Raw genomic sequence first — 16,025 nt, forward strand, 5'->3', positions numbered from 1 at the left:
GGCTGATTAACACCTGCACCTATTAACGCCCCAAGGCATCAGGCTGATTAACACCTCCACCTATTAACCCCCCCAAGGCATCAGGCTGATTAACACCTCCACCTATTACCCCCCCCAAGCCATCAGGCTGATTAACACCTCCACCTATTACCCCCCCCCACCAAGCCATCAGGCTGATTAACACCACCTATTACCCCCCCCCACCAAGCCATCAGGCTGATTAACACCTCCACCTATTACCCCCCCCCAAGCCATCAGGCTGATTAACACCTCCACCTATTACCCCCCCCCCAAGCCATCAGGCTGATTAACACCACCTATTAACCCCCCACAAGGCATCAGGCTGATTAACACCTCCACCTATTACCCCCCCCAAGCCATCAGGCTGATTAACACCTCCACCTATTACCCCCCCCCCCAAGCCATCAGGCTGATTAACACCTCCACCTATTAACCCTGGCATCAGGCTGATTAACACCTGCACCTATTAACCCCCCCAAGGCATCAGGCTGATTAACACCTGCACCTATTAACACCCCAAGGCATCAGGCTGATTAACACCTCCACCTATTAACCCCCCCAAGGCATCAGGCTGATTAACACCTCCACCTATTACCCCCCCCAAGCCATCAGGCTGATTAACACCTCCACCTATTACCCCCCCCCACCAAGCCATCAGGCTGATTAACACCACCTATTACCCCCCCCACCAAGCCATCAGGCTGATTAACACCTCCACCTATTACCCCCCCCCAAGCCATCAGGCTGATTAACACCTCCACCTATTACCCCCCCCCCAAGCCATCAGGCTGATTAACACCACCTATTAACCCCCCACAAGGCATCAGGCTGATTAACACCTCCACCTATTACCCCCCCCCCAAGCCATCAGGCTGATTAACACCTCCACCTATTACCCCCCCCCACCAAGCCATCAGGCTGATTAACACCTCCACCTATTACCCCCCCCACCAAGCCATCAGGCTGATTAACACCTCCACCTATTACCCCCCCCAAGCCATCAGGCTGATTAACACCTCCACCTATTCCCCCCCCCCCAAGCCATCAGGCTGATTAACACCTCCACCTATTAACCCCCCCCCAAGCCATCAGGCTGATTAACACCTCCACCTATTACCCCCCCCCCCAAGCCATCAGGCTGATTAACACCTGCACCTATTAACCCCCCCAAGGCATCAGGCTGATTAACACCTCCACCTATTAACCCCCTCAAGCCATCAGGCTGATTAACACCTCCACCTATTACCCGCCCCCCCAAGCCTTCAGGCTGATTAACACCTCCACCTATTACCCCCCCCAAGCCATCAGGCTGATTAACACCTCCACCTATTAACCCCCCCCCAAGGCATCAGGCTGATTAACACCTGCACCTATTAACCCCCCCCAAGCCATCAGGCTGATTAACACCTCCACCTAATAACCCCCCCAAGCCATCAGGCTGATTAACACCTTCACCTATTAACCCCGGCATCAGGCTGATTAACACCTGCACCTATTAACCCCCCCAAGGCATCAGGCTGATTAACACCTCCACCTATTAACCCCGGCATCAGGCTGATTAACACCTGCACCTATTAACCCCCCCAAGGCATCAGGCTGATTAACACCTCCACCTATTAACCCCCTCAAGCCATCAGGCTGATTAACACCTCCACCTATTACCCCCCCAAGCCATCAGGCTGATTAACACCTCCACCTATTACCCCCCCCACCAAGCCATCAGGCTGATTAACACCTCCACCTATTACCCCCCCCAAGCCATCAGGCTGATTAACACCTCCACCTATTACCCCCCCCAAGCCATCAGGCTGATTAACACCTCCACCTATTACCCCCCCACCAAGCCATCAGGCTGATTAACACCTCCACCTATTACCCCCCCCCCCAAGCCATCAGGCTGATTAACACCTCCACCTATTACCCCCCCCCCACCAAGCCATCAGGCTGATTAACACCTCCACCTATTACCCCCCCCACCAAGCCATCAGGCTGATTAACACCTCCACCTATTACCCCCCCCCCCAAGCCATCAGGCTGATTAACACCTCCACCTATTCCCCCCCCCCCAAGCCATCAGGCTGATTAACACCTCCACCTATTAACCCCCCCCAAGGCATCAGGCTGATTAACACCTCCACCTATTACCCGCCCCCCCAAGCCATCAGGCTGATTAACACCTCCACCTATTAACCCAGGCATCAGGCTGATTAACACCTGCACCTATTAACCCCCCCAAGGCATCAGGCTGATTAACACCTGCACCTATTAACACCCCAAGGCATCAGGCTGATTAACACCTCCACCTATTACCCCCCCCAAGCCATCAGGCTGATTAACACCTCCACCTATTACCCCCCCCACCAAGCCATCAGGCTGATTAACACCACCTATTACCCCCCCCACCAAGCCATCAGGCTGATTAACACCTCCACCTATTACCCCCCCCCCAAGCCATCAGGCTGATTAACACCTCCACCTATTAACACCCCAAGGCATCAGGCTGATTAACACCTGCACCTATTAACACCCCAAGGCATCAGGCTGATTAACACCTCCACCTATTACCCCCCCCCAAGCCATCAGGCTGATTAACACCTCCACCTATTAACACCCCCCCAAGCCATCAGGCTGATTAACACCTCCACATATTAACCCAGGCATCAGGCTGATTAACACCTGCACCTATTAACACCCCAAGGCATCAGGCTGATTAACACCTCCACCTATTACCCCCCCCAAGCCATCAGGCTGATTAACACCTCCACCTATTACCCCCCCCACCAAGCCATCAGGCTGATTAACACCTCCACCTATTAACACCCCAAGGCATCAGGCTGATTAACACCTCCACCTATTACCCCCCCCAAGCCATCAGGCTGATTAACACCTCCACCTATTACCCCCCCCCCAAGCCATCAGGCTGATTAACACCTCCACCTATTACCCCCCCCCCCAAGCCATCAGGCTGATTAACACCTCCACCTATTACCCCCCCCACCAAGCCATCAGGCTGATTAACACCTCCACCTATTAACACCCCAAGGCATCAGGCTGATTAACACCTCCACCTATTACCCCCCCCAAGCCATCAGGCTGATTAACACCTCCACCTATTACCCCCCCCAAGCCATCAGGCTGATTAACACCTGCACCTATTAACACCCCAAGGCATCAGGCTGATTAACACCTGCACCTATTAACACCCCAAGGCATCAGGCTGATTAACACCTCCACCTATTACCCCCCCCAAGCCATCAGGCTGATTAACACCTCCACCTATTACCCCCCCCCCAAGCCATCAGGCTGATTAACACCTCCACCTATTAACCACCACCCCCAAGCCATCAGGCTGATTAACACCTCCACCTATTACCCCCCCCACCAAGCCATCAGGCTGATTAACACCTCCACCTATTAACACCCCAAGGCATCAGGCTGATTAACACCTCCACCTATTACCCCCCCCCAAGCCATCAGGCTGATTAACACCTCCACCTATTACCCCCCCCAAGCCATCAGGCTGATTAACACCTGCACCTATTAACACCCCAAGGCATCAGGCTGATTAACACCTGCACCTATTAACACCCCAAGGCATCAGGCTGATTAACACCTCCACCTATTACCCCCCCCAAGCCATCAGGCTGATTAACACCTCCACCTATTACCCCCCCCCCCAAGCCATCAGGCTGATTAACACCTCCACATATTAACCCAGGCATCAGGCTGATTAACACCTGCACCTATTAACACCCCAAGGCATCAGGCTGATTAACACCTCCACCTATTACCCCCCCCACCAAGCCATCAGGCTGATTAACACCACCTATTACCCCCCCCACCAAGCCATCAGGCTGATTAACACCTCCACCTATTACCCCCCCCCAAGCCATCAGGCTGATTAACACCTCCACCTATTACCCCCCCCCAAGCCATCAGGCTGATTAACACCTCCACATATTAACCCAGGCATCAGGCTGATTAACACCTCCACCTATTACCCCCCCCAAGGCATCAGGCTGATTAACACCTCCACCTATTACCCCCCCCAAGCCATCAGGCTGATTAACACCTCCACCTATTACCCCCCCCACCAAGCCATCAGGCTGATTAACACCTCCACCTATTAACACCCCAAGGCATCAGGCTGATTAACACCTGCACCTATTAACACCCCCAAGCCATCAGGCTGATTAACACCTCCACCTATTACCCCCCCCCCCCAAGCCATCAGGCTGATTAACACCTCCACCTATTACCCCCCCAAGCCATCAGGCTGATTAACACCTCCACCTATTACCCCCCCCCCAAGCCATCAGGCTGATTAACACCTCCACATATTAACCCAGGCATCAGGCTGATTAACACCTGCACCTATTAACACCCCAAGGCATCAGGCTGATTAACACCTCCACCTATTACCCCCCCCAAGCCATCAGGCTGATTAACACCTCCACCTATTACCCCCCCCACCAAGCCATCAGGCTGATTAACACCACCTATTACCCCCCCCACCAAGCCATCAGGCTGATTAACACCTCCACCTATTACCCCCCCCCAAGCCATCAGGCTGATTAACACCTCCACCTATTACCCCCCCCCAAGCCATCAGGCTGATTAACACCTCCACATATTAACCCAGGCATCAGGCTGATTAACACCTGCACCTATTACCCCCCCCCAAGGCATCAGGCTGATTAACACCTGCACCTATTAACCCCCCCCAAGGCATCAGGCTGATTAACACCTGCACCTATTAACCCCCCCCAAGGCATCAGGCTGATTAACACCTCCACCTATTACCCCCCCCCCCCCCAAGCCATCAGGCTGATTAACACCTCCACCTATTACCCCCCCCCCAAGCCATCAGGCTGATTAACACCTCCACCTATTAACCCCCTACAAGGCATCAGGCTGATTAACACCTCCATCTATTAACCCCCCCCCCCAAGCCATCAGGCTGATTAACACCTCCACCTATTACCCCCCCCCAAGCCATCAGGCTGATTAACACCTCCACCTATTACCCCCCCCACCAAGCCATCAGGCTGATTAACACCTCCACCTATTACCCCCCCCACCAAGCCATCAGGCTGATTAACACCTCCACCTATTACCCCCCCCCAAGCCATCAGGCTGATTAACACCTCCACCTATTCCCCCCCCCAAGCCATCAGGCTGATTAACACCTCCACCTATTAACCCCCCCCCAAGCCATCAGGCTGATTAACACCTCCACCTATTACCCCCCCCAAGCCATCAGGCTGATTAACACCTCCACCTATTACCCCCCCCCCAAGCCATCAGGCTGATTAACACCTCCACCTATTAACCCCCTCAAGCCATCAGGCTGATTAACACCTCCACCTATTAACCCCCCCAAGGCATCAGGCTGATTAACACCTCCACCTATTACCCCCCCCCCAAGCCATCAGGCTGATTAACACCTCCTCCTATTAATCCCCCCAAGGAATCAGGCTGATTAACACCTGCACCTATTAACCCCCCCAAACCATCAGGCTGATTAACACCTGCACCTATTAACCCCCTCAAGCCATCAGGCTGATTAACACCTCCTCCTATTAACCCCCTCAAGCCATCAGGCTGATTAACACCTCCACCTATTAACCCCCCCCCCAAGGCATCAGGCTGATTAACACCTCCACCTATTAACCCCCACCCCCAAGGCATCAGGCTGATTAACTCCTCCACCTATTAACCCACCACCATTTTCTGTCTGTCATCTTATGCAGTGATACTCCGAAACCTAGCGACACTTTACTCACACACAACCAATCTACTTATATAAGTTAATCTTACTTACTTGTATGAATTATGTTTTAAATTGTATTTTTTATGCTAATTTATATTTTTCTACGTTGTAAATAACCCAGAGTAAAAATCCTTTCTTTATACGTGTCCTGAAGAATGACGATGAACAACTGTGAATGTTCAATAAAAATCAGATTCTGATTTTACCCCCCCCCCCCCCGCTGAGTGAGTACAGACTGGAGCAGATTCAAACTCCTGCCCCACATGATGAGCAGTAACTGGGACATGGGCACCCCGTTCCGACCAGCACTTACCTCGGGGGCCAGGTTGACCAGGTGGGCCGGGGAGCCCCCTGGGACCATCATTTCCCGGCAAGCCCGGCTTCGGAAACCCCGGCTCCCCCTTATCGCCCTTCAGGCCCCGCTCGCCTGGGTATCCCAGCTGACCTTTCTCTCCCTGCAGTGGTAAACCTGTATGGAGGATAAAGAAATTGATGACCTCGTCAGCAAAGGCCAGTGCAAATCAGCAGCTGCAGAGACAAAGGGGGAGGCTTCAGGCCATTGCTGTAGACCCCGGTAAGGGACAGAATATTTCTCCAACAAAGACCACCAATCAGAGAATTGAGGGACCATCTTCAAAGGGATACCACCACTGAACACAGCTTTACCTTCCCCCAGCTCTCCACTGTTGGGGAACTGCTTTGACGAGCACCTTTGTTCCGTCACAAAAGGCAGGATATCCTGGTAGCCACCTGTTTTAATTTGACTCCCAATTCCCATTCTGACATATGGGCCATGATGAGTTGGGTGGCTTCCAGCCTCATGGCATGAACATTTATTTCTCTAACTTTCCACTTCCATGGTTCATTCCCACCTCCTACCAGATTCCTTCCTCTTCAGCCGTTTACTTTTCCTATCGATGACCTCCCTGCTTCCCATTCCTTTCCCTCCCTCACCCACCTACCTTCCTCCTCACCTACAACCTGTCAACTTGTATTCCTTTCACCTCCCCCATCTTCTTATCCTGGTTTCTTCATCCTTCCTTTCCAGTCCTGATGAAGAGTCTCCGCCTGAAATATCGGCTGATTATTCTCCTCCATAGATGCTGCCTGACCTGCCGAGTTCTTCCAGCATTTGGTGTGTGTTACTAGAGAATGAAGTTTCAAGAGCCCTCTCCCGGTTTGTCTCCGCAGAAGCTCAAACAGTTAGTCATAATGTCATTTTGCACTGGATTCCAGAATTACTATCTGGTCTTGTAGAGCTTCACACAGCTTTACCTGGAGGTCCTTGTATTCCTATCAGTCCTGGGGGCCCTGGATGGAGGAAGAGGAAGAGTTTTAGTGATGTTAATCACTGTACTGGTGTTGGCTGTGGTATTTATTGAGTATCTAGTGTGCTCACCTACAGGACCTCGTTCTCCCTTCTCCCCTTGAGGACCTGGGCTTCCTGGCTCTCCTGGTATGCCTTTAATAACATTCCCATGTTGGTCAACAATCTGTAAGAGCAAGGCCGGCTCCTGGTAAGAAAGTGCCTTTGAGCTGACAGTCACAGCCTGGAAGCAGGCCCCTCGGCCACATTCTCCACACCCATTTTGTCTTGCACACAGTTGTCTTCATCCACAAGAGAGATGGTGACGCAGAACTCTTCAGGCTGTGACCAAGTACTTAAAGGCAGCAATAGATTCCCATTCACAATTTCAGCTGGTTGTTAGCAGAGGTTTGAAAGTATGCCTTTAAACACGTTAAAACATAACTGGTCTGGTTTTCCCAGCTGGATTCCAACACCAGTCATCTCTTAAATCCTTTGGAAATTCAGGCCGGGAGGCTAAGGGGTCACAGCAGAAGGTCTTTCCTTCAGAAGCCTGTTTCACCTCTGCCTTCTCCATCGCTGTCGTCAAGGTCCAGAGCACAACACACACACACACACACACACACACACGCACACTCACTCACACGCACACACTCTCACTCACACACACACACACACACTCTCACACACACACTGACACACTCACACTCAAACACACTCACTCTCTCACACACACACACTCTCTCTCTCACACACACTCACTTTCTCACACACTCACTCTCTCTCACACACGGACTCACTCTCTCTCACCCACACTCACTCTCTCTCACACACACTCACACTATTAGATGCACAACAGCAGCTATATTCATTTGGAGTTTGAGGAGATCTGGTATGTCAGTGAATTTGTACAGCTGGATCATGGACAGCATTCTAACTGGGTGCATCACCATCTGGTATGGGCGGTGGGGGGGGGGGTGTGGCTTCTGCACAGAACTGAAATAAGCTGCAGAGAGTTACAAACTTAGTCGGATCCATATTTGCCACTAACCTACATAGTATCCAGGACATCTTCAAAGAGCGATGCCTCATAAAAGTGGCATCCATCGTTAAGCACTCCCATCACCGAGGGCATGCTATGTTTTCACTGTTACCAGCAGGGAGGAGGCACAGGAGCCTGAAGGCACACGATCAGTGATTCAGGAACAGCTCCTTCCCCTTTGCCATCTGATTTCTGAATGGACATTGAACCCATGAACACAACCTCACCATTTTTTTTTAATTTTTGCACTGCTTATTGAATCGAACTACAAACATTTGTACTTATTGTATACATACTCACTGTAACTCACATTTTTCTCCATTATTCTGTGTTGCAATGCACTTCTGCTGCAAAGACAACAGATTTCACAATGTATGGCAGTGATATGAAACCCAATTCTGGTGCTCGGTCAGTGAGGGGGTCTGGTGATGTTCTTTGGGAGAGGCTGATACTGGATCTCAGGCCCAGGCAATGGCACGGCTGCTAGTTGTAGAGCAACACAGAGCAGGTGAGAAAGTGCTGAGATCTCAGAGGTTTGACAGGTCTGAGAGAGAGCGAGATAGCACGGTGGTGGTGGGGGGGGGATAGGTGGATGTCCATGGGGCAACATTTCGACGACATGGCGCAGGAGAACCAGAAGCCAGAGCTGGGCAGTGGGGGTGAGAGCAAGAGTGAGGAAAGTCAGGAGCGAGAGCGAGTGACAGCAAGGGGACAAGGGAGGTGTCAGGAGGGCAGGGTGAAGAGAGGGAGAGGAAGTGGTACAGGGCAAAGGGGAGGGAAAGTGAGGGAGTGAAGGAGGCTAAGGGGAGGGCAAGGGAAGGGGTGAGGAAGGGATCGGCAATGCCCAGGATACGTTCCTGGGGAGAACATCAGGGAATTCCTGGGTGCCAGTCAGCTGCTGGAGAAAGAGAATCAGAATTGGGTTTATTCTGTCGTGAAACTTGACGTTTTGTGGCAGTACAGTGCAACACGAAGCATTTCTGAAAGTTCCAATAGATAGATAGATTGAATAGTGAGGTAGTGTTCACAGGGTCCTGAACTGTTCACACTTGTCCTTGTTTCTTTGGGCGAAGGTACGAAGGATTACATGTCAAGGCAAGTGATCTACGGAATGGGCTCTGAATAGTGGCCGACAGCTGTTTGTCTTTGGAATACCCAATGCACAAAGAACGGTGGAAGCAGACCTGAATAGTTTTAAGGCAGAGATAGTTCTTGATAATTGAGGGGGTGAAGATTACGGGAGGCAGTGTGTTGATAGTTAACTGGGAGAGCAGGCAGGAAGGAACAGGAACCTCCTTTTGATCCCAATTTGTGTGACGGATCTGCCACAAGCTGCCCTGGTCAGACTGCTCTGAGATTCTATTACTCTGACAAAAGAACCACATTGGTCAAACTAGTCAGCTTTCTCTGATACTTACAATTCCGGGGGGGCCAGCAATTCCTTGGGCGCCTCTATCACCCTACAGAAAGAACATTTTGTTGTCATAGCCCGAAAGGAGACAAAACATCCCCTGGAACCAAGTCCCCGGTACGTTCCCCTGATCTCCTGGCTGGGTCAAATCGCAGACCATGGCCCCCCTCACCTCAACCAGTGCCAAGCTTCAGACAGAGCTTGCTGGTGCAACTTCATTAGGGTCTATGTTCACCAGCATCACACTTGTAGGCTCTTCTCTCCCCCCAACCCACCCACCAACCCATCACACCTCTCCCCCCCCACCCACCCACCAACCCATCACACCTCTCTCCCACCCCACCATCAACCTCCTCTTCCCACAGCACCTCTCTCCCCACCCACCAACCCATCACACCTCTCTTCCCCACCCACCATCAGCCCATCACACCTCTCCCCCCACCCACCAACCAACCCATCACACCTCTCTTCCACCCACCATCTCTCCCCCCACCAGCAACCCATCACACCTCCTCCCCCACCCACCCACCACAACCACCCACCTCACCCACCTCACCCTCCCACCCACCACCATCACCCATCACACCTCTCCCTCCCACCCACCTCACCCATCCCCCCCCACCCACCATCAGCCCATCACCTCTCCCCCCACCCACCACCATCAGCCATCACACCTCTCCCCCCACCCACCCACCATCAACCCATCCACCTCCACCCACCATCAACCCATCACACCTCTCCCCCCACCCACCACCAACCCACCACACCTCCCTCCCCCACCCACCATCAACCCATCACACCTCTCCCCCCCCACCCACCATCAGCCCATCACACCTCTCCCCCCCCACCCACCATCAGCCCATCACACCTCTCCCCCCCACCCACCCACCATCAACCCATCACACCTCTCCCCCCCCACCCACCCACCACCAACCCACCACACCTCCCTCCCCCACCCACCCACCATCAACCTATCACACCTCCCTCCCCCACCCACCCACCATCAACCCATCACACCTCTCCCCCACCCACCATCAACCCATCACACCTCTCCCCCCCACCCACCCACCATCAACCCATCACACCTCCCTCCCCCACCCACCATCAACCCATCACACCTCTCCCCCACCCACCATCAACCCATCACACCTCTCCCCCCACCCACCCACCATCAACCTATCACACCTCTCCCCCCCACCCACCATCAACCCATCACACCTCTCCCCCCACCCACCCACCAACCCATCACACCTCTCCCCCCACCCACCCACCATCAACCCATCACACCTCTCCCCCACCCACCCACCAACCCATCACACCTCTCCCCCCCCACCCACCATCAACCCATCACACCTCTCCCCCCCACCCACCATCAACCCATCACACCTCTCCCCCACCCACCATCAACCCATCACACCTCTCCCCCCACCCACCCACCATCAACCTATCACACCTCTCCCCCCCCACCCACCATCAACCCATCACACCTCTCCCCCCACCCACCCACCAACCCATCACACCTCTCCCCCCACCCACCCACCATCAACCCATCACACCTCTCCCCCACCCACCCACCAACCCATCACACCTCTCCCCCCCCACCCACCATCAACCCATCACACCTCTCCCCCCCACCCACCATCAACCCATCACACCTCTCCCCCCACCCACCCACCATCAACCTATCACACCTCTCCCCCCCCACCCACCATCAACCCATCACACCTCTCCCCCCACCCACCCACCATCAACCTATCACACCTCTCCCCCCCCACCCACCATCAACCCATCACACCTCTCCCCCCCCACCCACCCACCATCAACCCATCACACCTCTCCCCCCACCCACCCACCATCAACCTATCACACCTCTCCCCCCCCACCCACCATCAACGCATCACACCTCTCCCCCCACCCACCCACCATCAACCTATCACACCTCTCCCCCCCCACCCACCATCAACCCATCACACCTCTCCCCCCACCCACCCACCATCAACCTATCACACCTCTCCCCCCCCACCCACCATCAACCCATCACACCTCTCCCCCCCCACCCACCATCAACCTATCACACCTCTCCCCCCCACCCACCATCAACCCATCACACTTCTCCCCCCACCCACCCACCATCAGCCCATCACACCTCTCCCCCCACCCACCCACCATCAGCCCATCACACCTCTCCCCCCCCCACCCACCATCAACGCATCACACCTCTCCCCCCACCCACCCACCATCAACCCATCACACCTCTCCCCCCACCCACCCACCATCAACCTATCACACCTCTCCCCCCCCACCCACCATCAACCCATCACACCTCTCCCCCCCCACCCACCATCAACCTATCACACCTCTCCCCCCCCACCCACCATCAACCCATCACACTTCTCCCCCCACCCACCCACCATCAGCCCATCACACCTCTCCCCCCCACCCACCATCAACTCATCACACCTCTCCCCCCACCCACCCACCATCAACCTATCACACCTCTCCCCCCCCACCCACCATCAACCCATCACACCTCTCCCCCCCCACCCACCATCAACCTATCACACCTCTCCCCCCCCACCCACCATCAACCCATCACACTTCTCCCCCCACCCACCCACCATCAGCCCATCACACCTCTCCCCCCACCCACCCACCATCAGCCCATCACACCTCTCCCCCCCCACCCACCATCAGCCCATCACACCTCTCCCCCCACCCACCCACCATCAACCTATCACACCTCTCCCCCCCCACCCACCATCAACCCATCACACCTCTCCCCCCACCCACCCACCATCAACCTATCACACCTCTCCCCCCCACCCACCATCAACCCATCACACCTCTCCCCCCACCCACCCACCATCAACCTATCACACCTCTCCCCCCCACCCACCATCAACCCATCACACCTCTCCCCCCCCACCCACCATCAACCTATCACACCTCTCCCCCCCCACCCACCCACCATCAACCCATCACACCTCTCCCCCCCCACCCACCCACCATCAACCCATCACACCTCTCCCCCCACCCACCCACCATCAACCCATCACACCTCTCCCCCCCCACCCACCCACCATCAACCCATCACACCTCTCCCCCCACCCACCCACCATCAACCTATCACACCTCTCCCCCCCCACCCACCATCAACCCATCACACCTCTCCCCCCCCACCCACCATCAACCTATCACACCTCTCCCCCCCCACCCACCCACCACCAACCCACCACACCTCTCCCCCCCACCCACCATCAACTCATCACACCTCTCCCCCCACCCACCCACCATCAACCCATCACACCTCTCCCCCCACCCACCCACCATCAACCCATCACACCTCTCCCCCACCCACCACCAACCCACCACACCTCTCCCCCACCCACCCACCACCAACCCACCACACCTCTCCCCCACCCACCCACCATCAACCCATCACACCTCTCCCCCCCACCCACCCACCACCAACCCCACACCTCTCCCCCACCCACCATCAACCCATCACACCTCTCCCCCCCCACCCACCATCAACCTATCACACCTCTCCCCCACCCACCCACCATCAACCTATCACACCTCTCCCCCACCCACCCACCATCAACCCATCACACCTCTCCCCCCCCACCCACCCACCATCAGCCTATCACACCTCTCCCCCACCCACCCACCATCAACCCATCACACCTCTCCCCCACCCACCCACCACTAACCCATCACCGGGAGGCGTGACTGCTTACCTTGGACCCAGGTTGGCCAGGGGTGCCTGGTTGACCAGGATAACCCACCAGTCCCTGCAAGTTAACCAGAATGCAGGATTATTCTCTCTCTCTCCATTAGCAGCCACTGTATAATGAACTTTCAGAAGTAAACTCGGGCAGTTGGGTCCCTGAATCGCTTCAGTTCAGAGAAGTTGAACTGATTCTCTTTGGGAGCCGGAACCTGAAGGCAGAGTACAGGGTCAAGGCAGGTCTCAGAGCACTGTGGAGGAGCAGAGGGTCCACGTCTGTACATCCTCCAGGTGGCTGTGCAAGTTGACAAGGCATACAGTGTGTTTGCCCTTCATTGCCCGACTTCAAGACCCCCGAGGTAACGTTGCAGCTCTTTAAAACTTCATTTAGACCACACGTGTATTATGTTCCATAGCGGTCACCTCATTCCAGGAAGGACGTAGAAGCTTTAGAGAGGCTGCAGAGGTTTACTAGGATAATGACTGGATTAGAGAGGTTCTCCTATGGAGAGGGATGGAGTGAGCGAGGGCCTTTCTCTCTGGAGTGAAGGAGGATGAGAGGCAGTTTGGAGATATAAGATGATAGGAGGCAAAGACCGACGGCAAAGGTGAGAGAGCATAACATTAAGGTAATTGGTAGAAAACTTAAGCCAATGTCAGAGATATAGGATATGTTTTACACAGAGGCTGGTGGAATGCCCCATGAGGGGTGGCGGTAGAGGAAGATACATTAGGGGCATTTAAGAAACATTTAGACAGCCAAATAGATGAAAGAGAAATAGAGGGTTTTGTGGGAAGAAAGGGTTAAATTGATATTGGAATAAGTTACAAGGTCAGCACAATATTGTGGGCTGAAGGGCCTGTAATGTTCTATGTTCTATGGTCCTACCAGAGCCCTGGGAATTGGAATGTAAAATGACTCGGTGCTAAGCTATTGCTTGATGTTTGGAGACAAGCCCACATTCGATGGGTGGTTATATTTGCTTTGTCTGCCTGTTGCCCACCTGGTCACCCCTTTGGACTTGCAGTGGGCATTGCAGGTGTCTGTCCCCTCAGCCCTTCCCTCGCCACCTCACCCTGCGCCAATGTCCTCGGTCACAGCCTGCGGCAAGCCGAGGCTGGTGACGGTACACACCCGGACGATGGGCACAGGGGTAGGTGGCGGGCGTGAGCCCGGGGAGCACTGACACAGCACTCTCCAGATCTTAAGCACCTACAGCCAGAGCAGGGAGCACTCACGTTATGTCCTGGGAGGCCTGGCTCTCCGTCCTTGCCGGGTTTGCCCTGCGAATCAGTAGAAACACATTGCTTCATTCAGTCTGTGCTCCCACACACAGCTCACAGCACCTCTCCGGCGGGGGGGGCTCACGTTCCTCCTCACCTCCCACCTATCTAGCACGCTCCCGAATCTGACCCCACCGCACAGTCCACCTTGGATACACCCACATCACCGAGGAGATAAACATGTGGCATCAGTTATTCCCCCCACCACCACTGTGTTACCGACCCCCCCCCCCTCTGGCCAACACCCGACTCCTTTCCCAGCCCCTGAGGTAGCCAAATGGTTGCCCGCGACATCTGCGGGAGGACAGCGCCATCGCGCCTCAGGGCCAGCGGGGGTAGGCAGCGAGTACCCACCTCACCAGCAACAGCCGGACCCGGGGAACCGACGGACACGAAAGCATCAGACTCACCCGTTTGCCCGGCTCACCCATCTCTCCTTTGGCACCCTTCATCCCGATTATCGAGTGTCCCTGCAGGCATTCAAACCATCAGTTAATGACATTCATAACGTCAGACCCTCCTGCATCTTTCGAGTCTCAGCTCGGCCTCTCAGTACGGGCCGCCTCCTCACTCTGCCAGGGCTGGGGTCCACGGTTTCGTCAGTGGCGAACCTCCCCCGTGACAGAGCTGGCCAGTATTAAATGGTCAGTATTGAGAGGCCTAGTTAGAGTGAACATGGAGGGGTCGTTTTCTATGATAGGGGAGTCTAGGACCAGAGGGCACAGCCTCAGAATCCATTTGGAACTGGGATGGGGATGATCCCTTTAAGCCCCTGCCTTCCATATACCTATCTGTGCTTCTTCAATGATACTGTTGTAGCTGCCTCAAACATTTCCTCTGGCATCTCATTCCCTACACTCAGGTGAAAAAGTTGCTCTTTTTAAGTCTCCTTTAAATCTTTCCTCCCCCACTCTAAATCTATGCTCTCTAGGTTTAGATTCTCCTACCCTGGGGAAGAGACTGTTTCTAAACACCTTATCATAACATTAAACATGTTCATAAGGTTCTCCCAGGCCCCAAGGAATAAAGACCTTGCCTTGCCAACCTCTCCCTATAAATCAGACCCTCTGGTCCTTGGGGCATCCTCGTCAATCTTTGCTGCATTTTTACAAGTTGAATCATTCCTTTTCTATTCCTGTGGAGCATCAAGAAAGCTCACCTCTGTCCCAGGATACTGACGGACTTTTACCGCTGTACCATTGAGAGCATACTCACCAACTGCATCTCAGTGTGGTACGGCAATTGTCCCTTATCGGACCGCAAAGCACTCCCGCAGGTGGTGAAAACTGCCCAGCGGATTATCGGCACCCAATTGCCCACCATTGAGAACATCTACCATAAATGCTGCCTGGGCAGGGTGAAAAGCATTATCAAGGATGCATTTCACCCTAACCATGGAATTTTTACTCTCCTCCCATCCGGTAGGCACTACAGGAGCCTCCGCTCCCGCACCAGCAG

General features: G+C 54.4%; 1 protein-coding gene across 3 annotated transcripts in view; it reads right to left on the reverse strand.

Annotated features, from left to right (window-relative positions):
- The window catches only part of LOC132394427 (collagen alpha-1(IV) chain-like), a 133,675-nt gene that overhangs the window by 47,540 nt on the left and 70,110 nt on the right, over positions 1-16,025 (reverse strand). For 2 of the 3 annotated variants that reach the window (XM_059970565.1, XM_059970566.1), the window contains exons 15-21: positions 14,978-15,037; positions 14,523-14,567; positions 13,294-13,347; positions 9,561-9,602; positions 7,194-7,308; positions 7,070-7,105; positions 6,108-6,263 (exon numbers count right to left, since the gene is read on the reverse strand). In XM_059970565.1, the coding sequence (XP_059826548.1) occupies positions 6,108-6,263; positions 7,070-7,105; positions 7,194-7,308; positions 9,561-9,602; positions 13,294-13,347; positions 14,523-14,567; positions 14,978-15,037 (508 nt within the window). The remainder of the gene's footprint in view (positions 1-6,107; positions 6,264-7,069; positions 7,106-7,193; positions 7,309-9,560; positions 9,603-13,293; positions 13,348-14,522; positions 14,568-14,977; positions 15,038-16,025) is intronic. The other variant, XM_059970568.1, reaches the window with a different exon arrangement.

The sequence above is a fragment of the Hypanus sabinus genome, chromosome 5 (genome assembly GCF_030144855.1).
Source record: "Hypanus sabinus isolate sHypSab1 chromosome 5, sHypSab1.hap1, whole genome shotgun sequence".
In the NCBI taxonomy this organism is placed as follows: domain Eukaryota; kingdom Metazoa; phylum Chordata; class Chondrichthyes; order Myliobatiformes; family Dasyatidae; genus Hypanus; species Hypanus sabinus.